Genomic DNA, 26,216 nt, shown 5'->3' on the forward strand with positions numbered 1-26,216 from the left:
TGTAAAGTAAACAAGAACAGTATTTAGGAGTGTCAGCCTTATTCATGCTGCTGAATGAACTTTTTTTTTTTTTTTTTTTTTTTTTTTTTAATGAAGTTCAGGAGCCTATCAAGAAAGCACAAGTTAGACAAGGTTCTTTTCTTTGTTTTCTAACATAGACCCAGACATTGCATACATGATCACAACATGCAATTTGCATACAGAAGGAGCCAGGATAGTACAGAAAAAAAACAAAACACTGCGCTTATTTTGATTATTTTATTATTTTTTTAATCTTCAAAATGTTCTGCCTTGAGACAGGAATGCATGATAGATAGAAATGGCTCAAACATCTTCACATGAAACACTCTTAATCAAAATTCATTCACAATTATTTTTCTAAAACATCTACAGTTACATAATCCCACCCATTTCCATCCATGATCACAGATTTAATTATTTGTTAAACAGTAGTTGCCAGCAATTGAAAGCTGTAAGGCTTTTTGCATATTAGTAGAGTCTTCTGAACTACAAACACAAGAATATCACAACTATATAACTCTCACTTTACATGGCAACCCCAGGTGACAGATGTTCCAAATGAAATGTGTTGCTTATGTGGAGTTCATAAAAATGACAGAGAGCTCCGTGCCTCATTAGCTCTAAAATCCTTTTTCCTTTACTAGGATTATTTTCTAAACCTACAGCATATTCCTCATTTGGAACCACACACTTTGATGAGTTGATCTTTATCTTCCACTGCTGCTATTTGGCAAATTCGCAAGCCGGGCATACTAGAGCTCTCCCGTAAAACACTATGTACAGAGCACAGTTTAAACAGATGGGTTGCTTGGAATCTGTATCTCCCTCCATCCGGAGGGAACTACTTTGAGGTTTTCTTGAACTGTTGTAAACAAGAGGATATTTTTATATATATATATATATGCGTGTATATATATATTTATATATTTTATATATAAATGTTCTAAATGTCCTTTGGGAGTCCATTTGTTTTTATCTTTCCAAATGATGACTAAATACCTGATCTGTAGCATTTCTCCTGAGAAGATACTAGTAAGGGAATGACAGTTTTGATGCACTTTGGAATGGCACAATCACGTAAACGCTTGCACAATTAAGACTTATGAACTCATCCAAAGTATCTAAACATGATATTCTAACTAAGAACTAAAATACCAGCACAATGCAGCAAGTTAAAAAAAAAGAAAATTCTATGTAATCAAAATATAAACAAGTACATAGGAAATGGATATCTGTCAGTAAATCTATATCTTTTTAATGTAGAAAACGTATGCACTTAAGAAAAAACTGTAGCTATCTGACAAACTTCGTAAAAAAAAAATTACTTTCCAAATGCATAACAAATGCCAAGATATCCCGTAACTGGCCAGGTATAGCCACATGAGAGCTGCATGGCTTAGAGCAACCCAGGAAGAGGTTGTGGTGGGGGTAAGGGTGGAAAAAAAAAATCACAAAAATTGATCAGCAAGTCTGGAGGGGAAAAAAAAGAAAATCACATCATCTAAATTACTGTATGCTTATATCACAACTGCTAAAGGAGCAAGAAAAAAAAAGGAAAAAAAAGACTGCAGTTTATCTTAGAGTTACCTCTAAAAATTAAGAAAAAAACTACCAACTTAATACACTAATCCCAAGCACCAATTTAATAATTTAAGTTAACTGTATTTATATTTATCCTACTAGGGATGGAGCAAGTTCTACTCGAAGGCTTAAAGTTTAACTCTGGAGCCCATCTGAAGTCTGTGTTCTTGCCGTGCATTCTCTGCTGTTCACATCAAAGTCACTGTAAAGACTCTCTAAAGTTTCAGACTCTCTAGGCAAGCAATTCTCTGAAGAGAATTGCATCCTACTGTTTAAATCAACTTTCTGGTCATGAAAAGTGAAACAGACCGGTATTTGGTTAGTCTGTTATTAAACAGTCTGTAAAAATGGAACTGCTGACACTGTTCCTCGATCGGATTTGCCTTAGAACTAGCAGCACCCAGGGCAGACCAACTGTGAGCATGTCCAGACTCCACTAAGAATTAGTAGTGTTAGAAAATTGCATATGTGTTAGATCAAGAAGGCATTGCCATACACGTGGCATCATTGCATTGTTTTTCCTCTATTTTTCTCATCAAGAAAAAACAAAGGAAAACAGCCCTACCAAGAACTTTTTGGTTTTTGTTTGTCTTCGCACCTGGAAAAAGCAGCATGGTACTTCTCAGCTGGAATTGCTCAGTGCTTCCCATCCATTCGGTTCTTTCAGAAAGCCCTTTCACATAGGTAAGGTGGTCTATTTCAGCTAATTCTTAGAGCTAACCTTTTTTCCAGTATGTATTTCATGCCACTTCCTAACAGCAATTTCAGTACTGAAATGGATCTATGATAATGTCCACTACTAACTTTGACCATATCATGACACAAACCATCAAAGCCAGGCCCTTGGGATGGTTCCACGTATTGAACTGAAGCTCAGACTAAAAATCTCACCAAAACTCAAAAGCTGGAGTGGTCACCAATCTCAGCTACTTCTCCCTATTTGAACCCTCACCCTGTAATGAAAGCACGCACACCAGGGAAAATAACAACGGTCTGAGCTGGGAGCGTTACAACACTGGTGAGTTATCTTGCTGCTCTTCAGTGACCGTGGACTCGCTGTGCTCCTCACTCGTCTCGTTGGAGGGCTCCTCGTAGCCTGGCTCGGCAGGATCTAGGCTGCTCCCGTCGCTTTGCTCCTCACTTTGCTCCTCGCTGGCCTCCACAGACTGCTCCAAGTTGCTCTCCAAGGAAGCTGGAGAGCTGCCAGTTGCACTTTCATTTTGGTTCATTTCACTAAAAGGTTGTGGGAGAGGTGCGGGAGACTGTACAGCGTTTTCACTGGCAGGGATGGGCACTTTGGTTGCACCGATGTCTACGACAATGTCATTTTGTGGTAGAGTTACCTTCTCCACGAGTTTCCATTGAATAATACTCATGTCTTTCCCTCCAGTTGAGATCAAGTGACCATCGCTATGGGTAAAGCTGACGTTTGTCACATGACTACTGTGAGCGCTGTATTTGTGACTTGGGGCCTATTGAAATAAGCAGGAAAGAAAAATCACAATCTTAAGCAGAAGAGCACAGGATATGGAAATCTAAAACTAATATTTTTGTTCAGCCCTCAAAAGAGCCCTTTAGTCACACAGGAGTACCAACTTATATTTAGGCTTTCCCCCACAACACATTGTCTCTTCTTAAGGCTTGTAACCTGGGACAGATTTAGATCTTTACATGAAAAGTAAAGGACTTAACACTAAGGCCAGCCAAAAGAAAGTGTCAAGTATCTGCTCCAGAACTTAAGGATGTGAATTGTTATGTCACTTTTGTATAAATATATTTTTTTTCACATAATACATAAATACTATGTGTGTATATATATATAAATATAGTGTTTTCATATAATATTATATACTATATATTAACTTAACTGGGAAAAACACATTTTTGTCTTGAGTACTTTTCTCACAAATTTGGCTGCCAGGTTCCAAAACAACTGTGCTGGCAACATGTGTCTGGCAAGGAAAACTTCCCTCAATGCAAAGATGCACATAGACCAGCCTGGTCTAGACTTACCTTTGGCTTGGAACAGGGATACTGAAAGAGATGGACCTTACAAAAGTCATCAGCAACTGCTATCACTTTTCGGTTATGTGATCTGACAAGGGCATTTATGTCTGTCCCATCTGATCCTTCAGGCCAAACTCCTAAGAGAGAGCAGAGGTGATATTTAGTCATGGTAGTTTTAAACACTATTTAAAAGAATCCTTAAACAAAAGTAAAAACTATAAAGCTGTGACAGACAAGCATAACAAAAGGTAAACAAGACATTCATTTGGAAAACAGAACAGGTGTTGAATTAAATGTTGCAGTAATTTACCAGTCTAATGCTGTTTCCTCAGTCTCTGTCCTCCCAAACCCTCAGCCTTGGCCAGGATACCTTCCTGGGCTTGCAACTTTTCCTGTTGAAAACCTCAGTCTTGCTTAAGGCTTATTTTAACTGGTAACTGTTAAATTAACACTTGGACTCATGCACAAACGTTCTAAAAGCAAGACTGATGCTGAAGCATGGAACAAGCCAAGGTACTGTACATCGTGCAGAAGTATTTCATTATTTGTTTATTTGAAATCTGGAGCAATTTTTAATATTTGCATGATTCAAAGGAGATGATTGATGATACTTTGCACAGAAACCCAGCCTGTACAAGTTTCATAGATGAAAGTGCTGTCAACTGCTTAAGTACAATTCAATATGCCTTTAACTTAAAAAGAAAAAAAAGAAAAAAAAGAGTGAGAGACTGATATGTCTAGACAAAAGAATAACAATATTGCTTGGATGAACAGCCCTGAATAATTTGGGGATGGGGGAGGCTGTAGTTTTAACAAAAAATAAAGACCTCAGAGATTCCCATTACAAAACTGGTGATTCACATCTGTGAGAAAGGCTGAATAAAAGATAAAAAAGGTATTATAAAATACCAATATATGCCAAAGATGACAGATTTTATAGCTTAGACTAAGTTTTTTTTGATTAATTACGGAGTTATGAGGAATTTTACCCTTCAATTTCCCCCCAGTTAAAAAAAAATGTGTCTGATTGACTGAGAGGGATGTCCATCATGAGATATGAAAATTTCTTCCTCCCTTATAGTCACTGGCTTTGGTAGAAGAAAAAACACATACTGTTGACTATTTTCTACAGTACAAGCTGCCAGCATAGCACTGCCTTATCTTTTTCAAACTCCTTCATTTTGCTAACTTGTTTTTAAGCAAAATTGCAAATAACATTTAACTTTAAAGTTGTTGTTTTTTTCCCATTCTTCAGCTGATGGAATGAGAACTTTATTTTCTCTGAAGAGTATCCAAGGCAGCTTACTGCGCTTGTTGCAATGCCAATAAACTACATGGCAGGTGGATTACTAAAGACATAAAATGCTAAGGAAAGTGTTTAGAAACATTTTAGTACTCTTGAACTAATGAAATCAATCTGAAAAATATATTAAAGAATTTTCAAGTAGCTCAGAATGAATGAATTCTACTGTCTGCTGCATTCCTCTATAAAATACCGTCATCAGATGTGAGTAATAAATTTACTTCAAATTAGTTTCCTGAAGTTTCAGCTATTACCTTTGGCAGCTGTGCCAAAAAGCTATGCTATTTCCTCTTCTTTTTAATGTAAGATTAAAAAGACTAATATTCAAGATATTCTGCTAGCCAGCAGTAAGCCTCTCAAAAGAATCTGCTCAGAGAAAAGTGTGGAAAATGTGCAGTAAACACTTCAAGTGTTTGGGGTGCAGAATGATGATACCACTAAGCCACTGCAGTAATACTGACAGCTATTCTCATCCCCACCATGCTCTTCCATCTTCTTTCTTTTGCTGACAACAGTGCAATGATGCTGCTTATACTGCCACAGAGCTGAATCAGTAAAACACATAACCCTGAAAACCAAAACCCCATAAACATAACCTTCTCTCCTGAACATCAAAGTGAGCAGCCCCTGGCTTTGCTGGGTCGCTGAGCCAGCTCTCCCAGGGGTCAAGGCAGACTTCACCTTCAGGCACCAAATATCTGCTAGCTTGACTTATCTGCACTGTCTGATTTAATGGGAAAATACTTGTCTTTGTTTGGAACCAGTCCATAATTTTACAATTCTGTAAAGGGTATCAGACCACCAGGCAAAATAAAATTAAAGCAAGATGAATTTTGGCTATGAAGTTTAAATATATTCTTTTCTTCCCCAAAATAACATCACATTAACCTACTTCATTGCTAGCTCCATTGGAACTTTGAAGATTTTTAGTGCACTTGAGACTAATTAAACTTAATCCAGAGTTAGCTTAGAGTTCAGATTAATACAGAAAGGAATGCAGACAGTATCTGCAGACTTATCCACTCTTTTAAAACAAAAAGTAAAAAGGCTTCTCAAAATGGTGATTGTGAGAGCTGCTCATCTCCAGCCTGGCTCCAGTCACCAACAGTTTCTATCCAATAGCTATTAAAGAGAGTAAGTCAACGACTCAGATGTGAAACTGAGTCCTTTATGCACTCCCACACCTTGTCTCCTTAGATCAGGAGTGAAGGATGCTTCTGGGAAAGTGCTGGGACAGCTTCTCCCCTTATTCTCTCTCTTGTACCAGCAGATGTACTGGTATAATTTTAGTAGCAACAAAGCCACCTTCTACTACCTCTGAATTTCCAATAGATGTAAGTACTCTGTGTAAAATGTAAAATGGTCCCAGGCTATGCCTGAAGGAACATTTGGTATATTTGCCTTACAAAGCATTTACATTGCTTCTAGAGAAAAAGGTCACATTAATGTGGAACAGAGAGCTTTGATTTCCATTTTATTGTTGCCCAAATTGTCTGATATTCCACTTATAAAAGGCATTTGCGTTACACTATTATTTCAATCATACCTCCACAGCAGCAAAGAAAATGCAAAAATGACTAATGTGGACTGATAGCACTCATCAGCCTAGGGTTACGTGTACAGAACATCAGGAGGAAACAGCCTCCTTGATGTCACAGACAGACTGAATAAAAACAAGCACATATACAACCCAGTGCACAGTTCTCAGGCTAATGGGAGCCAGTATTTTCATCAAAACAACACTAAGCTCGAGAAAGTATTCAGCTCCAGAAAGCTGCAAGAGCTACCATGAGCAAAATCTGCTTGAACGGTTTGGCTACAGTCTCAAACTGCACTATTGAAATCAGATCTTTGAGCTTCCTAATTTTTTTATTTACATGTTAAAAATGCACCACTAGGTAAAAAATCTGTTTCAACTTCAAAGCATTTTTACTCTTTAGAAGCAGTGTGTATTGTTCATTCAACTATCAAAGTGCTGTCATGATGTTAAGTCACAACCTGTAACTTACACTTGCATTGTCTTGTTTCTATCCCAAATCAACGTACACAAAGACCAATGTACCTGTACCATATGAGCACTTTAAAATACCAACTTTTTAGTTCAAAGTCTCCCCAGACTGGTAGCCTAAAATGATACCAGAAAAATCAAATCCACACTTCAAGATTAAATATAAATCAATTATACACTGTCTGTAGAGCATCCACTGCTCTGTATCACAGGTAAGTATCGTGGTCACATCTTTGGGATGTCCCCTCCATGCCAGGAAGAAATCACAAAAGCACAGTGTGAATGAATAGCTTAGAAGGAGGTTAAATGGTGCTTACCAAACACTTGAAAGCCTAGCACACAAGTGTATGTCGTCCAATCTATATCCTTACAGTCAGAACGATTCCTGATTAGCTTGCAGCCACTTGGAATGTCCCCTATAAAAAAAGGGAATCATGAGTTATGGCACGTAACTTTAGATTTATACATGTGGTCTTTGAAGATGCTAATACTAACAGAGGCAGTAGCAAAATGGATCTTAAAACCAACCTGGAATTGCAATGTAGAGGCAAAGACACCATTACCATTATCCCAGACATTTGAAGCTTTGCTTAGCATCTAAAAGCCACATTTACTTCTTATTTCCTTTTTCAGATCAGTGTACTTCAGGAACATTTCCCTGCAGTTTGGGTCCCCTACTGTACAAAATGCCTTAATAAATTCTGTAATAGCGAATGTCTATGCTCAGTATAGCTCCATGGATGTGCTAAAATTCAATCAAGCATTCAGGAAACTCTGCTTTTAAAACAGTGAGCAACTGCTGCCAGAGGAGTCTTGGACAGCTTTTCAACTTCAACTAGGAAAGGAAAGATTGTTTCCCAAAAGAAAGTCTGTCTTTCAACAAACTAGCCCAATACTAATGGGTCATAGCTTTTTGCTTGCCTGTACAGGCAATTATGATCACCAACACTTTCTTTTGGTACATTCAGATACTGCACTATCCAGAGTTGAAACCTAAGCAGTGACAGGCAGAAAGAACATGTTAAGGAGCCAGATATTTAAACTGCTGACTCTTCTTGCCTGCTACAGGAAAAGAATTACAATCCTTTTGTTCTAGTTAAAACCGTATAAAGAATATGAAAAATAGTTTAAAACTAGACTGATATACACTATGTAAGTTGAACTTGTGATATAACTACTTTATATTAAATTCATCTTTTCATACATTAAAAAGATAAACCTGAAAACACTATTACCACTAACTCACTGAAGTAGTATTATTGCTTTGATCAGTTTTCAACATCACCAGCCAAGATCAAGTTTAAAAAAAAAAACAACAATACACACGCACAAAAGGAAAACACACACACACACAAAAGCAACAGATCAGAACAGTGGCACAGACCTGCTGATTTTATTCCCCCAAAATAACTGGTACTGTTGACACTAATTAGACAACTGTATATATTGTTTTCAATCTACTGAGCCTTGGGCCAACATCAAAACGTAGTGCCACTTGCTCTGTAAATTCTAAGCTGTTAACCTGATTTATGACCTTGTAAAGAAGTAAGCTATATTTGGCATTGCCATTAGGTAATACACGGCTCTGAATAACATCAAGATATCAGGTTACAAAAGTTCAAATTAGTTCCTTTGTCAGGGAGCATTTTGCACAGTCCTGATCAAACACCTTCTTCTAAATATTGTGATAACTAATACATATTTCTGTTTCCAGTACATTTGATGTCATACTTACAGTATAGTATTTCATAGTCTCCTGAGTTTGACATTATATACTTGTTGTCTGGGGACCAATCAAGGTGTGTAATATAGCTGGAATGTCCCTGAAGAAGAATACAGTAACACCAATGTGAAACATATTTTATATAAAACAGCAGCAGCAGTTTCATCCACAGATGGGATGGTTAACAGGATAAAAACAACCAACACCTTCCCAGCCACCCCCTGGTCTGCCACAATTCACTCTCACTCCTTTAAAGGCTGCTTACTACCCAGTGCCATGCTTGCTAACTGCTAAACAAATGCAGGCTGGGCACCCTGCCTCTCCTATGGCACAGCAGATTCCTCACTTGTAAACACTGTCGTCCCTCTCGGGCCACAGCATGATTCACTCTGAGAAGGTACACTGCTAAAATACTGATGAACTCACGTGTGTATTTACATTAAGAAAGTATACACTGTGGCCAATAGAGAAAGGCAAGTAATCTTGCAAAGGATCATTTTTTGATTCCTGCCAGAAAAGTCATGTACGGGACTACATTTTATTCCTCTGTAAGTTGCAATTTCAAATAAATGCATCCACATTCTGGTTATTTCTTTTTTTATCCTAAAAGCTTAGGATACATTGAGTAAAAAATACCATGTAAAACTGCAAGACCAAGGTCCAGTGTTACAGGAACACCTTTATAAGCGTTTTGAGAGCTTCTGTGTCTTACACTGCATGCATGTTAATGGCAAGTTCAACAGGAGTCCTACATATAGGCACAAGGACACCTATATAATAAACAAAACACTTTGGCCTGATTTAACAGTTATCACCACCAATACCACATGGTGTGCTAAATACCCATTTTTGTTTCTGCAGAAGCTAAATGCATCTGGATAGTATGCTTTTCCTATGCATTAGTTCTTTTGCTGATAGTAGCAATAGTAATAATAAAGACACGGGAGCCTCCAGAGAAGCTGAATGTTTCTAAAGGGTAGAAACAAGTTAGTTGTTTATAATGGATAGAAAATGAAGAAATTTGACATCCATTTCACTCCTCTTCCACCCTTCCATTTTTTCTTACTGCTCCTCTCCTCCAGGCAAGACCGTCCATTTTCCCTTTCCCTGTCAATTTGCTGGCAACAACACGCCATCTCCGTGACTGACGACTGCTAGTTCAGCTCCCTTCCTCTCTCTGTGGGTGTTAGGAAGACGCTGTCCCTCCACTCCCCCAAGGCTATAGGACCTGCCTGCCCCTGCCGTGCTTGCTGGGCACAGGCATCACACAGGGCATGGGCTAGTCCAGCTGCCATGCCAGCCTCTTCGACAGAAAGGGCAGGAGATGCTGACTGTTCCCACAGTTAGATGTGGAAATACATTCAACCCTGTCTCCCCATCACCAGGACCTCTGTGAGATACTCCAAAAACATTTAGGAGAAAAGCTAGCCTTTAAGATTTATTTACTTATGAACTAGTCTGCCTCAAGCAGAACTGTGTATTGACATAAGTGCTTTGCAGTCATAGGTAGGATATATGATATCAACAGGCAAACCTGGTATTTTGAAGAAAAAAAAAAAAAAAAAAACACCCTACTGGCTAGGATTCTTCCCCTCCTCCCTATTTTCCAAGCTTTCAACTTTGCAGGCTAACTCCAACATGGAAAAGAATTGGTCAGTCATTTACTAAATCCTGCCAGACATTTGGCAGCTGTTAAAATTCCTGGGGGTGGTGGGGGAGTGAACAAAGCAATTGGCCAGGGGGCTCCATGGTGGAAAATCCCTTCGAGAAAGCAATCGCTGAATGATGAGTTGGAACATAACATCGTCCCTGTTATTAAGAAGGACAATCCCATTTTCTATAAAAATGTTTCTTCAGTAGCCACCACTGATAAAACAATATTATACTCTTTCCTTTTCTGTACCTTTCTGTACAATGAACATAATTACATTATCACTGGCAAGTAAAAGTACTTGACCACATGGAAACCCTCTCCTTCATTGGTAATGTTTATCTGTTTCAGACTCAAGTGGTACAAGGGTCGAAATGGACACAGCCTACGGGATGGGCACACGACTTACTCAGGTTAAGCCTCGTGTATCAGATATTTGCTGCCCATGTGGCTTTCACCCCCCAGCCCTCTGGGTAAACGCTGAGCACTTGCTTTTCCTTTGCTAACATATCTCTGATGTCAGGCAAACAGAAACAGCACTGGCTACCCTTGAACTGCTGACACGTAGGAAGTTCATAACCTAGCCCATACCTTCACATTGCTGTCTGCATAGCTGGAGCCCTCAAAAAACAGCTGCACAAGCCAAAGCGGTTGTTACAGCTAATCTGAAATTCCTTCTGATCACAACCACCACCACCCCTCGCCACAGAGACATGCTGACGGGTCAGGGCCTTGCCTCTCCAGGAGCCCCAGGAAGCCTCACTGTGACTGGAAGGGGATTTAAACGTAACAGCGGGAATATAGCCCTTATACACAAACCGATGTTGGTTCAGTAGATAAAATCCTTCTGAAAGTATTCAAACAATGTTTTCAGCTTGGAAGAAACAACCAGAAGTTGACTAGCAGGAGGACTGAGTCATACTACTTGGAGGTCACTTGCGAGGCTACTGGATGACAGAGGAACGCCAAGATGGCACGGCGCCAGCACCCAGGCCCAGGCCAGGAGAGCTCCAGGTCCCAAGCACGCCTTGGTGCCTCCCTGCTTCACATCAAGCCGGTTTCGGGCCGTCAGCCGGCCGGCGGGCAGCAGAGGGTGGGTGAAACCCGATCAGCAGCCTCGCCACACAGTCGGTTGGTCCGTGCAGGCTGCAAGGGCCAGAGGAGATCAGCCCTGACAGAAAGCAGCCTGCTAATTTTGGCTTCTACATGCTGTCGTTCAGAATGAAAAAAATGGTTAACAGAAATCTGCTTTGAAGCGTTAACCCTTCTGCCTGAGTATATCAATGCATGCTTCTCCCATCCCAATTTTTACAAACCCCCTCCACTGCCAAGGCAGAGGGACAGACAGACAGACATGTAGATGCTTGGTAAGAGGCTGCATACTGGAGAATGTCTTAGGGTGCATGAGGAAGAAAAGGGTAAGGAAGAAGAGGAATACTTTTCAGAGGGGTATAATTCAGCACAGCTTCACCATCCTCTCTGCACTGAAAACTGGCTGTTGATTAATACTCCCAGCTATTAGCTGGTTTAGAATTATGAGACCACTTATTACTCACACTTTTACTGTTTTAATGAAGTGGTATTATCTTCACACTAACTGTTCTCTGAAACACTGTCCTGCAACTCAGGGCCAAGGGATCCAAGCATCAGTTTACAATATAATACACTCTCTCTTGAATGCAATACATAGGATATACAGAAATACATGATCTCATACTTCAAAGAACTCAGGGATCCTAAAGTATATTGCAAGCTAGATATCATATATTTTAAGATTAGAGTGATTTTATCTTTTGTGGTTGAAAAATAAGTGATGGGGTTAAATGTGCTGGGATGTAGCAAGTTGTCACCACCCTGGCTCACCTCATACCACAACTCTGCCATTAAGGAGTCCCCAGCATGCCCAATGCTCAGGTAGCATTGGATAATGTGGGGTATCCTCAGCCAAGTGCCCCGAAAATGAGAAATCTCTCAAGATACCACATGTGGCACTAAAGGACTTGCTAATGCCTGTTCACTTCCTCCCTGACAGGTTCCACTGCAAATCTTGTATCAAAGATTGAGAAGAAAAAATATATTACAAATGACAAATGAGGCTTATGGTCCCCTCACCTCCACTTTCAAATTAACCAAGTTCTCGTATTTTTAAAACTAAAGAAATGCAATTGATTATAAACACATGAGAACTGTTTTCAGCAGGAGATGCACTCTTAAAAAATACCACATTCAATATGAGCCTATTCTTGTAGTATTGTAACCTTGTAATATTTTCCCAGAAAGATTTTCAGCATCTAGATACAAGACACTTCTGCATCTTGTTAATTTCCCATTTCACAGAACAGTTAACAGTCAGAGAAATTATTTGTATGTGATGCAAGTGTTCACCTGGCAACTAACAGTCATAGTACACATCAGGTTGCAGTTTAAAATCAATCAAATGCTGAAAAAGACATAAAGGTATAACCAAAACTAGAAATGACAAAATATCAACCTAACAAGATACATTTTCTTTTTGTTACACTGCTTAAAATCTTAGTGTGTGCATGACATCAAAATGCAATAACTGCTGATTATATTTGCTCCAAAACTTACAGTGCATTTTCCGTATCTGCTATACTTTCTTCCATTTTCTGTTACTATGTAGAGGTAAATAAAATTGTCATGGGATCCAACTGCAAGTAAGGTGCCATCTACAACAGAAGATCAGAATATTTGATAGAAATTAACAGAATGTTTATTTTCCAAATTTTAATTATTTCAGATTTATCACTAAAGCAATATCCTCATTTAAGCTATTGCTTACATATTGTATTTAATGATACATAACTGTTTACATTATATTGGTTTTCAGTCAGTATCTCTTTACTTCGTGGCTATGTTTTTTGGGCAAGCTCTTTCACCTCTGCTCTTTTTAGGTAAATGCCCAATGGACACAGTAAAAATTCTCAGACTGCATTGGATTTATGGAAATTATTGATAGTAAGCAGGCTTGAGTTTTAAGTATTACAAAAAACTCAGAACAGCATTTATTCTGGAGCTACAGGATTTTTGGTGGGATGGTAGAGGGTAGATTGCGTATAAATCTGCACTAAATAAAGTGTAAATAACAAGTGGATCATTCAAACATTACCAATGGTTTTCTAACCTGTATTATCTCAATTTAAAACAAAAAAAAATACATGGTTGAGAGTTGCCTTGAGTCACTGTAGTGTCAATGAACAACAGTGCTTTGAAATAAATTGCTGTGTTTAGCAGATGTGGCAGCAGCAGAGGAGCATTTTACTCACTGACACTGCACGTTATCCAAAAGCAAACAAGAAACAGATTTAAAACATTCTTCTTCCATCCAGTTTTAACAGTGAGGATTCAGACTCTGTGGATCTGTCATGTCACCTCTAAAGAGGAGACTCAGTACTGACTTGGTCTCCATGTAATGCCATAGCAAGTACTTAAACAGCTCTGAGTTTCAGACAGACCTACACTTATTTTTATGGTCTTGTATTAATAAACTTGGAAACTTAACTACGAAGTTTATTACTATATTACTGAAATGCTAAGCTATTTACAGACTATCTGGGAAGACAGGATATTAACAGCTTTTCCTTTTCTGTTAACCTGCCAACTACTGTAATTGAGAATTTTTAATTTTTCTGGGAGCAAAGCTAACGTATTATGACAGCATAGATCAACATGAAGGAAAGGCTAGGAAAGGAAACTAATGTTTGCAGTTACAAAACTCCAAGATTCAGCATACAAAAACCAAATCTGCTGTCAAGTATTCAGGTATTATTATTGTTATTATTGAGGTATTAAGTATCTCATAAAGCAGTCTTTCCAAAGCTCTGTCTTTTCTAGTAACTGGACATAGTTTAACACAGCTTAACAGAACAGACATCTCATTCATCAGAAACTAAAACATGCAATTATTCTGAATATTCAAGTCTGCCTACCTACTGAGTAGCGCATCACTGAGAGCTGCTCATTGCCATCAGTGTGTATTGAAACCAGATCTCTCGTTTCTGCATCCAAAACAAACCACCTGTAGAGAGGAGAATTCCAGTGAGTATCACTTCCATGAGGAAAAAAAGAAAAAAGAGACAAAGCAAAAGAGCAATAATCACTGATTTGCTTCATCTTCTCATGCCTTAAGGGCAGCACAGCGAACATCTGTTTTTAATAGAATGCTTTTCTGGTTTTCAACACAAGTTTCAGTTAAAAATATATAAAAGATTTTAAATGCAGCAGAATTTTTTCTCTCCCTTGAACATTGTAGTAATAACCAAAATATCTCCTGGATGATAAATGTGTCACCAGATAGCTAACAGGACAGCACCTTCTCATCTTGAAGCCCTAAAGCTACAGCTGAATTTTGAATCTACTGCTACTTCCCCGTTTTGAAGAATGGCTTTGATTTAAAAACTGGTCTTTGACTTTTATAAAACAAAGTTAAAAAACAAAAATGCACAGTAGGAGGGGATGGAAAACATTTCCATACTCATTCAAAACACAGAACCTATTCTAATTGTTATTATTTATTATTTAACAGTAACTTTTATCCTGCAGTATTAGTTGTGAGGCACAGGTGAAAAACTCAGAGATGCTCACAAAAGCTTAATGGTCTGTACACTAAAATGGCCACTGACAGCAAAATGGGCAAGATCAGCAGAACCAGAGCTTTCTGCAAACTAACTCATAAAAATAAAGCAAATATTACCAGGACAAACGCAATGAAATTTAATTAAAAAAAAAAAAAAAAGGCATACATAAAGCTGTTGGGACCAGGCCACTGTCCCCTATACAGGACATGCACTGTGACATGTATGTCACAAAAGCCTAAGATTTCAACATGGCTAAATACATTACAGCTGTCTTCAGAGTTTAATTTCTGTGCTTCTAACTTTGTATCTCAGCACTGCTGAAGTACATGATGGCCAGGTTTCTGTACCCAGTGGCAAACAGCACACTCAGACTGGATATGAGTCAGCCAATTCCACCCACCATCTAACACAGATACCTAATAGTAAACTCAAGGGAACAAACATTGCAAAAGCTAGGACTGTCTACTCCAGCAGAAATGTATATAGCTAAAATAACCCCCCAGGGGCAGCAGCACACATCGGTGTTTTCTATGGATGGAGATGAGGTTCCAGGTTGTGCTGACCCAGTGTCTGGCAGCCTGGTATATGAAAGTGGCCTGGTCCCAGTGGCTTAAACCCAGCTTGTCGTTAGAGAAACACATGAAAGAAATAAATTAAACAACATGTACATGAAAAAAACAGCCCCACCTGGCACTCACTGTTGAGCAATCTACGTGCAAGAAAGATGGAGCCAGGGGAAAACAGCTCATATGTTCTCAATAGACACAGCAGAAACCACACTTAGTGTTTCTCTGCTGTACTCCAAAATGTAGACTTTTGATTTCTTCCAATCTATACACTAAAGCTTTGCATGTTATCTGAATGCATTAGAAGTTGCAAGTTGCCATTCAGTTTAAACTCTGCCTCTGTCCCTGCCAAGTGTTTCAGTAAAATAATTATTTCTCTTATACCCAACTGATAACCATGTGGATATTGAAAAACAAAAATCAACACAAAAACGTTTTGGCATGGAGAAAGAATAAGAAGAAGTGACCTACGCCATACAGGTTGCTGCCACTGGGAAAAAATTAATCACTCCATGACAGCAAAACTGCTCTAGAGTTACATCCTGATGGGACAGCAGTACTGTGCAGAGAACAAATGGAGGCATCACTGAGCTGACGGCATCTGTTTTTCAAGTAACACTAGAAGCTGGTCTGCAGCCACTGCACTCACTGCTGCCCCATTCTGACTTTGTTTTCCTGCACCCAGCACAGCGTGGAGACTCCTTACTGCTTCAGCCCAGGTGGGGAACGCACCTTTTGTGTGTGGACAACAGAGCGGGAGGTAGAAGACCTTTTGCTCTACCAGAAAACTTTGGCACTGTATGGTAAATCTGCCTATCTGGCAAGACTCAAGAGAACAGTGCCTGTTTATTTCTTTTGAGCATTGTAATTGTGGTGCCTGGTGATAAAAACTAATTATGAACAAGGCAATAACCAAAAGCTGCCTTCTTCCACCAAGCAAACAGGTACCTCTTCTTCCCATGCCATGCTGTCCAATGAGGACAGTGAGGACTCTGCACTAGGGACATGCCTCTCAACGCTGGATCTAAGACTGGCTCTTTAGGTCCTTGAGGTTGTTACCTGAGCCAGGTAATCCTCCCGTGAACATTTCTTACACTAAATGAAATTCCAAAGCTTGGAAAAGCATGAAAAAAATCCGCTGTTCTGAAAGCACAGAGGTGGTATCAAACACAGAGTTTCTGAGGGTCTAAAGAGAGCATGCCGAATTCCATTGGGCAATAAAATAAAGTATTTCATCACACTGGTCCTCCTCCAAAGTTTATTCTGAACAAAAGATACTAAGAACAGTCTTAGCTGACCGTGGAAACAGTCAGTGCACCATGATAATTTTGATATTAATTTAGGAAAGGAAGTGCTGGTCACATCTACTTCAGCTGTTTCTTGGTTCCTTCACCATCTGGAATCAGACATGTTCCCTTCAATCACCCAAATGCTCCCAAAGCCGTGGAAAATTTTGTAATTGCCAGCAAGAAAGCCCATCTCAATGAAAGCTGTTTCCAGTCTAGCAGCTACAGCCGTTCACTGGCATACTCCACACGTGCCCTTATCTCCCACAGTTGCGGTTCACCTTCAGAGTGTGTTCTGGGAGATGATCTTCCTCCCAACATGAAAGGTATGCAAAATGCAAACAGCAGCCAACCCTGGAAATGCCACACCTGGCTGGGATCTGCAAAGCTTGGCTGCGAAGTGAACTCTCCTAACTCCTCATCTGGACAAAAAAAGCAGTTGAATAGTGCTGTAAAAATAGCAGCTCTTTCACTTTTTCTTATCTGTATTGATTTTCTCACCATTATTATTGAAAATGACATACTTGTGAGTTAAAATAAACAAAACTGAACTTTCACCATTTTCATCTGTTTCTTGCCTTCCTATTCTTTTTTTTTTAAATAACCTATCTGAAAAATAAATTATTTATTTAGAAACAAAAATCCTGTAAACAACTCTTTTGGAAAGCAAATTCTGACCCATGACACAGACATTTATTACTGATAATTTACATCTGTGAATACAGAATTGGTCTAATGAAATCACTAGGGAAACAGTATTCCAAAATAGTGATATATTTTTGCACCAAGACTTGAAATTTCCATAACTTTTAGGTAATAAAGAATGTTGAACCTGCAAGGTATAAAAGCAGATTGCTGAATGTACAAATGAACAAACCAACCCAACTGTTGGTCAGACCGTTCCCTGGCATGCTTGGGATTTGTGTTACTGCCACAAATGCTGAACTGGTTTAAATCTGAGTAACTCTACTGACTTACTTGCCTCCTTGGAGCTCTGGTTTATACTAGTATTGTTCCCCACCCTTCGGTTTTCTTAATAACGTTAGTATTTTTGCAAGAATCTTGCTAGCCTTTTTATTCTGCTGTGCTTTTGATCAGTTATAACACTCAAAATATTCTACATTAGTCACAGGAATATCTACTTTCCTGCAAATAATACCACTGACAGCATGGCAAAATTATCTGTATAATGCCTTGAAAAACTCATTTTTCTGGAAGGATTTTCAATTGCCAGCCTATTTTGCTTTTTCAGATCTGCTCTTCCAGCAAACAGCAGGTTCCACAAAAAATATCAGTTCTCTCCAACCAGGCTTAGTCACTGACAAACGATGACCAGACATGCAGCAGGTATTTAAAGAAGTGGGAACAAAACCTGCAGTAGATCATTTGCAGACAGCCCAAAAAAGGGAAATGATACTGAAATAGTCTTCATGGGAAGCGGTATGTGAAAACCAATCCAGAAACATGACGTGTCAGCCTGATAAAAGCACACTGCCATGAAACTGAGGACAAGAATGGGAAGAGGCAGAAAATTCAGTTTTCTTCCGATGTCACAGTTTTAGCCATCAAACCCAACCTTGTCAGTGCTCCCATTCCTTATCCCTTCCTCACTGACCTCTGTGCATGAAGCAAAGCAGCACTAGGCATGCAATGACACACACAGCCAAGGTTTGGGTTTATTGAATCCTAAACAAATTAGACTCATTTAACATTTGCTTTATGTGCTTGGGGCTATAAATCAAGTAAGTTATTAAATGACTTGTTAAAGGCCTGATTCTTTTCTTTCCTGAGGTAATCAAAATTTATCACGCAACCTCATTCCTCTGGGAAATGCCTCCCTTAGACTGGATTATTTGGCGCAGAAAGCACCGTGTGATGCCTTTGGTTAGTCAGTAAATCTAAAACTGTTCTGTTTATCTGGATTCACAACTCAATCTATTTCTCATCCACTTGTGCACTTAGCAGACCCCACTTCAATTCAGTTTATGTCTCAAACCTATAATTGAATCATGCAATTTCAGAACACAATAAAACAGAACAGTAAAAATGAACTGCTTAGTTCTAAGAATTTGGCAAAAACACCACCACCACAAAAAAAAACAAAAACAAAAACAAAACAACAACAACAACAAAAAAACAGGGCCATCAACATAAACTTATCCAATAAAGTGTAAGTGGGTTGCCTCAAGTAATTTTTGTTTCTAGAAGAAGAATTTAAACTGAAAACTGCTGAATTGAAAAAGTAATGTTAAGCCCTCTGAGAGGAAAAAAAAAACTCAGTCAAAAGCAAACACCAGACTGCATGCTCTGACCACTCAATATGCCTTGATTGTGCTTATTGTGCTTTGATGTAATTTCAAAAATGCCTGGTAACTACTAAGAAATGTGGCTTGATCTTTTTTTTTTTTTTTTTTTCCCTGTCTTAAGTTCTATTATGCCAGTATCTGCTGCTCTGTTTAATGAAGGTAGAAACACTTACTCAGTTTAATGCTATAATTAGAAAGAGATGAAAATATTGAAAGGCACAATGTGGAAATCAAATGTACAAGATCCCAGCAAGATTCTCCTCGGGAGGGTACACTAGGTTTTCTAACCTGATTTTATATGTAATATATTTAGTGCAGACTGCATCATCATCTTGGATAAAGAAACACCTTGAAAAATATTTAACATTTAGGTTTTTCCAGGAAAGCTAAAGGGTGTTGCACATGCTTAGCAGTTTTTCAAACCAAACCTTAAATGGTTTTTAGGCATGTTGTTATGTATGAAAAAATTATAGGGGGCAGATTTAACACAAAAAGAAAACAATTTTCTTACATTACTACATGTTATTTTACCAATATATGAATAAGAAATAGAATAAAAATTTCCTAGCTGTTCCTCCAACCTTCCTAATGCTATGAGTATCTTTTTTTTTTTTTCTTTATTTCTTTTTAGTTGATACTTGCTAAGAATCCATCACATGGAACTACTCCTTTCATGGCAGATGACACCAAGCCAGAGAGAGTTTGGATATGAATTGAGACAATTTTTTTTTTTTACCACTAAAAGAAGCCTGAGTTAAAGGACTTAGCTCATGTTTTGATAGCTTTGAAATAAGCAATGATTTTAGGATGAATATGAACTGCTGTAATCAAGTACTATTTAGCTATGTGCCATATTAACCTCTCTCTTACACAAAAGCAGAATACTACAGCCCGTTCATTTGCCTCTCCATGTCAATTTAACAGGTTGCATGTGTGTTTGATAAGGAAGGGAGAAATATCTGTACTGTACCTGTCTAATCAGCTGATGTTACACACACACACGATAAAATATATGATACCTGGTAAAGTCAGAAAGGAGTGCTTGCTTGTGAAACCCTCCCAGCACACAGAAAAAAAAAGAAAAAGAAAAAAAAGAAAACCAACAGCTGTCTCCATCTAATCCCTATAAGAAATATCTGCTCCTCTCCACCAACTTTTCATGTTAGTCAACTTCACGCAAAAGAATAAAAACCAAAAGATATATACATTCCAATATACAAGAATCATAGTATTAAAAGGTCTCCTTTAAACTTTTGATCATCACAACTCAGCTGATGCACTGTTACCTTCCCTTACCTTCCCGAGTGTGTTCCTATTGCAACCACCGCCCCGCTGGGATGGAAGTCAGCGCAGTGCCCCGGTTCCTAAATAAGGAGGCACATACATGTTATTTTCCGGTCCACTTTACACACCAAAGCTACCATAAAAGCCTAACATGAATTGACAAAAGAAAATCTACTTAGCTAGCACACTTGCAACCCACAGATTTTTTTTAACCTATCACCGATATACTATATGACCTTCTCATAAGTAAAAAGCCGAAATTCTGTGTAAAAATATGCTTTTCCTTGTACAACAGCACAGAATTAGTCAACGTATGACACTAACAATGACAATAAGGAAGGACTTCTGAAGCCATACCTTTCACATCTGCCTGATGACCTCTGCAGATAGATTGAATAATTGTGTAAAAAAGCTAAACTGTAATAAGTATAAACAACTTGGAGTTTTATCCTGACTTGGATTGTTAGAATGGCATTGGACAATGATAATCAGATTATAGTATATACAACATCTGAAGAGCCGTGTTAAGCTTATCAAAGCTTCTGAATGGCTTTTTAATGACATAGTTTCAGGATTTTTGCTTCTCTCAATGACATAGGGCAAGGGCGCTTCAGATAATTAATGTTTTTTCCTATTTTCCAGCTTTATATTTAAAGGGTTGACATACATCTAGCAGCCTGGTCCATTCCAGTGTGTGGTCCACAGAGTTCCACATGCAAACTTGCCTATCTTGAGCACATGTTAAAAATAAGTCCTTGAAAGGATGCGATGCCAGTCCCCAGAGTTCATCTGTATGACCCTGTAAAGAACATGTATGTGATTTAATAATAAATAATATAAAGAGTCTCAAATTAGCACACCATCAGGGAAGCTCTAACAATTTTGAGTAATCGTTCAAAAAAATCAGTGTACTCACCTGTACCTCTACTAGGAAACCATCATTAAATGTTGCCCGCAAAACAAAGTTTCGTGAAGTACCCACTAAAAATTGATCTGCTTTTCCTTCTGCTACTGCTCTGATTGTTCCATATTGATCAGGAACCTAGGAAGAGAAACGTTTGTAAAGCCACATCACGTATCTTAATAGGCACTTATTTTGAAGTCTAGAAATAGTGCACAATAACAGTACCAGAACCGCACTTCTCACAGCACAAAGGAATAATCTAATCACACATACAATAGATCAGGACTTGACCCAAAACTTACCTCATTTATTTGTTCAATACAGGCATATACAACAGGACCTCTCTTCAAAACAATCACAATTATGCTATTTTAATAGGTAATTAGTAGTAAAAAACAAAACAAAACAAAAAAACGAGTTCCATGGATTTTTAAGCATAGAACACACCAAATAAATGTACTCCATTCTTACAACTCATCATATAAGGATAGGAATAATATATATTTTAGTTACTGTTTACTTTTCAAAACACATTGTGAAAATTAAGAAGGATCTTTTAGCCCTCAGTAAGTGCTTCCTGATTTTCTTAATACTTCCTGATTAACCTTAAGTAAATGTTCATATGCCTTATGTCAGCAACGACTCCAAGTTTTATTGAGTTTGCTTATTGCATGCTTGAATTCTAATACAGTGCTCTACTTTACAGCATATATTTGTTTGTTATTCTAAATGATTTTGCTTTAGAAAACATGCTAACTTTAATATTAGCCACATAGGATAGGAAAATATTTATAATTGTTCACAAAGCTATATACCAGGGCTCTGGTAATATTTCTCAACATAAAAAAATTAGGTTTAACATAACATATTTAAAAAAGGAAAACAGAGACACTGGTTACTAATGCCTAAGAGCTGTACAGGGTAACTCAACATGGACTTACTCTCAGCCAGGCTTTGTAAAGGTCAATGCTGGACTCAAGATAGTAACAAACTATTTTTTTTTAACATATGTGCTAAGTTCAATCTAAATGTTTCTAGAAATGGACACAAGTGGAGTAAACTATTACTAGAAAACTCTTTAAGAAGCACACTGTTTCAAAAGGCCATCTTATTATTCTGTGGAAGAAATTAGTATTTTCTATTCCAAAATATATATTTTTTTCCACTTCATCCCCATCACTGTCATAGAGACAAATCATAAATATACATCTTCACTAAATACCTGTTTTTAAGATAAAGAGAAATTCCTCAACCTAACTAATTTTTTCAGAGTAGCCATATATATCCTACTGATAATTACATATAATGTCAAAAAATCTATATGAAAATAAAAGCCTGGTAACATTGCCTTTGTCCAGACAGACAAACTTCAGAAAAACATGAACAAATTAACGAAAATCCTCAAAAAATGAGTGAATAAAAGAAACTAAGGAAGGAGAAAAGAAAAACTCCATATGGATTTATTTCAAGGCTGAAAATTGATACACTTATTATAAAACACCCTCATCCACTTAGAAGACAGAAATTAAAAGACATAAACCAGAAGATATGCTGTCATCCTAAATACTCATACTCCAAGGAGCGAGGAGGGCTCAGGCTTGCTAGTCATACCTTGAAAATACAATTTCTTTGTCACTCTTGCCTTCTTACCTCAATTTCCCTTTCAGGATTCAAATCATGATCCCACAGGATGATCTTTCGGTCTTTCCCACCTCCTGTTAGCAGCATTCCATTCCTCATCTGACAGAGGGTAAATACACTGCCATCATGAGCTTTTATTTGTCTGCTTATCTGATATACTCCTATATGCATGAAAAGAAAATAATACAGAACACTACTCACTTTTTCATCTGAGGTTTACAAGAAGCTGTGCATTTTGGCATAAGAATAAAGTAGCAGTGTACAACTAATAATTCTAATTGCACAGACGGGCTATTAGTATTGCTTTAGTACTGCAAACACAAGGTGGTAGTGTTTTCTTACAGGATAAAGGGATAAAACAAAAGGACTCCCTTTTTCAAGAGAAACTTTTTTGAGATTTACTGCCCTAAAACTTAGGAAAGCAAGAACAATTGTTTGCAAAATACTTTAATTTTTCTGCTATCCAAGGAAACACAATTTTTTCAGATGCAAGGAAAACTGTCTTTAAGTGTTGAAAAATATTTAGCAAGCAATCATTACAAAAGAATTAAAGTCATTTTGTTAAAAGAAACTCAAAGACTTGCCTGAAGTCTCACGGGGATAAAAAACGGGGGAAAAAGTAAATTATTTAAAGGAAATGTTCCAAGATGCATGATACTAATATCTGACACTTGATGTTGTCTCACTTAAAAATAATAAAACAGCATTTGGCATCTATCAATATAGTAGTCTACCCCAAGGAAAATCCTTGAATGAATGTCAGAGAGGAAATTTGAATGACAAAAAGTATTAAAAGATAACTTTTTGCATCCCAATTGTGTCTGTTTTTGAAAAGAATTGCTGTAGAAAATCGTGTTTTAATAAAGCAAGATTCTGGGGCTTTGAAGATTTGCATACATAAAAGCAGCAATCACAGAAAAACTCTAAACACCACCCAAATAAATGCCAGCTTAATTAAGCTGACTCTGCCTACAGCCCAAGTCACTTCAAGCTGGCATGCTCTCACTTTGTGAAAAAGTTTCAGGTAAGTCCTGTGACCAATTCTAATGCGAATTCTAATGTGATAAACCAACAAAAAGATCCCACGTTCAGTTACACTGATGTAATAAATGTTCTACTTGTTAACTTTTAGGATTATATATAGGTAAAAGGTTATTTTGCATAACAAGAACCTCAAAATTAAACATCAGACAATTTGTTAAATTACTTTTCCATTGCAGCAAGCGTGAAAGAAAAAAAAAATCTACCTACAAAAACAGACTTACCTTTAAATATTTGCTTTTTACATGAATGTTTTCCTGGCATACCAATTTAAACCAGAGTGTTTGAAATAGTTGCCAAGTAAAATAAATTATCCTTGAATTTATAAGTTACCTTACGGCTCAGCTGTGCCAGGTTTGCATAAGTTTGGTAACAAATAGTTTTTTCTTTCATTTCTACAAAACCTTTGCAATAAAGAATAAGGTTAACTCAAAGTGCAAATAAAATGGGTTTTAAACTATTTTATAGCCATGATTTATACAGTCTTAACTAGATACTCTTATTTGCATAATTGGTATAGATGTAAATTACATTTTCCCTTCACGCACAAGTCCTCTTAACAATATTCTCCTGAGACCAAGCATAGTACAACGTTAAGTCTTAAGAAGCAAATTTAGCCTGCACAGCCTTTTTCAAATCACAGGATGAAAGGAAATCGGATTAACTTCACAATTTTAAAATGCAAAACATTTAGATAAACTAGTTTTCATTCACTTCAGGCACAGTCTCATAAATTAATGATAAACTCTAGATTGTGTTTAAGTCACCAAATTCATGAAACCTGAAGGAATTTAGTACCAGTTGTTAATACAAGAAGAGTACGTGCACAGCCAAGTCTTTTTTCCTATTACTTTTCTAATGCAATTCTTTATGTTTGTCTTCTACAGATAGTCTAATCTGCAATTATCTGTGAATGTATCCTACCTTTAGGTCCTTTTCCTGGAGTAGATTCTACAGTAGTTTTGCCCCATATAAGTATTATCCCACCTGAGTCGCCAGTGAGCACATCACCATTTCCCAAAAAAGCCAAACACTGAACAAATTTGGGTTTTTCATATTTCTGAAACAAAATAAAGAGAAGAAAGGGATAATTGCTTGTATTCTAAGTAGTTACAACAACATATCCATTCCCATATAACCCTGAAAACACAAAGAAAAATTAATCTTTTTTTGTTGTTGTTGTTGTTGATTTTGTTTACCTATCTGCTCAAACAGTATCAGGTGACAACGGACCAAATTTGTACATAGCATCAGATAGCAACAGATCATTCCACTGATTTAAAACTGACCTCATATCAAGACATTCTTACCCCAAATATCCCTTGCTTTCTTGATAATGAATTGCCACTCCAGGTCCAAAAAAATATATGAGATTTACCACACGTTATTATGGTATTTGCATCAGTTGGGTGGAATTCCACAGCAAGAACAACTTCATTTGTAGTCTGAAATAACAGAAATAATAGTTATTCAGATGTTCATATTCTAATTTTACTAGAAACTCATGTAAAATCACAAGTTTCAGAACAAAGATAGGAGGAACTACACAGGATATTGTATGTATACAAAATCCGTAAGTGTTCCCTGCTAAATTGACTGTCTGAATGACTGCACTTAACATTTACGTATTGCTTTTTCCCATACTCATAAGGTGTTTGTTTTGTGTTTTTTTTTTTTTTTTTTTTTTTTTTTATTGCTAATAGAACTTCAGTAAAAAGTACAGTTTTAAACACATTCTAAATTACAAAAGCTTTTGCTTTTTATAATAGCTAAGACTTTGGCCATGTGAAGTGAATGAAATATTAAAAAGACTTTTGGGTTGAACACCCTGCTTAGCTTCTGTACAGACTAGTTTGTTATTCTGGATAATAAAACTGTGATAGAAGCAACTCAGAAAATCCCAGCATACCAGGATTATATCCATCATTCTCCTTCTGAAATTCAATAAAAAATCCTTTGAGTTCTTTCCTCCTCTTATCTTCTTTCCTCCTCAGGAAGAAGAAGAAGAAAAAAAAAAAAGCCCACACAAATCAAAACCCTGAAATACAGACTCCCACCTTTATATTTGTACTGACCACATGTACTTTTTTATCCCTTACCAATAAATTTTACAAACAAGCTAACCTGTCATTTATCTCACTACTAAAGTAAATTCAACAGAACTGTCAATGAAGATCATTTCCCGGAGGCAGTTATTGTACAAAACATTTAAGTAAATGCATCAATGCCCATTTATGTCTATGTGATTTAAGGACACACTTTCAAGGAGTACACTTAGGTATTGTTGAATTGTTGT

The 26,216-nt window shown here is 37.5% G+C and overlaps 1 protein-coding gene across 9 annotated transcripts in view; it reads right to left on the reverse strand.

The window, feature by feature from the left end:
• Window positions 1-243: 243 nt before the first annotated feature.
• Window positions 244-26,216, reverse strand: part of EML4 (EMAP like 4) — a 157,267-nt gene continuing 131,294 nt past the window's right edge. For all 9 annotated transcript variants that reach the window (XM_035320630.1, XM_035320627.1, XM_035320631.1 and 6 more), the window contains 12 exons: window positions 25,231-25,365; window positions 24,845-24,980; window positions 22,889-23,040; window positions 21,251-21,376; window positions 21,002-21,133; window positions 20,347-20,414; window positions 14,245-14,333; window positions 12,887-12,984; window positions 8,656-8,743; window positions 7,238-7,336; window positions 3,616-3,746; window positions 244-3,074 (listed from right to left, as the gene is read on the reverse strand). In XM_035320630.1, coding sequence (XP_035176521.1) covers window positions 2,610-3,074; window positions 3,616-3,746; window positions 7,238-7,336; window positions 8,656-8,743; window positions 12,887-12,984; window positions 14,245-14,333; window positions 20,347-20,414; window positions 21,002-21,133; window positions 21,251-21,376; window positions 22,889-23,040; window positions 24,845-24,980; window positions 25,231-25,365 — 1,719 coding nt within the window. In that variant the 3' untranslated portion in view covers window positions 244-2,609. The remainder of the gene's footprint in view (window positions 3,075-3,615; window positions 3,747-7,237; window positions 7,337-8,655; window positions 8,744-12,886; window positions 12,985-14,244; window positions 14,334-20,346; window positions 20,415-21,001; window positions 21,134-21,250; window positions 21,377-22,888; window positions 23,041-24,844; window positions 24,981-25,230; window positions 25,366-26,216) is intronic.

The sequence above is a fragment of the Oxyura jamaicensis genome, chromosome 3 (genome assembly GCF_011077185.1).
Source record: "Oxyura jamaicensis isolate SHBP4307 breed ruddy duck chromosome 3, BPBGC_Ojam_1.0, whole genome shotgun sequence".
Taxonomy (NCBI): Eukaryota; Metazoa; Chordata; class Aves; order Anseriformes; family Anatidae; genus Oxyura; species Oxyura jamaicensis.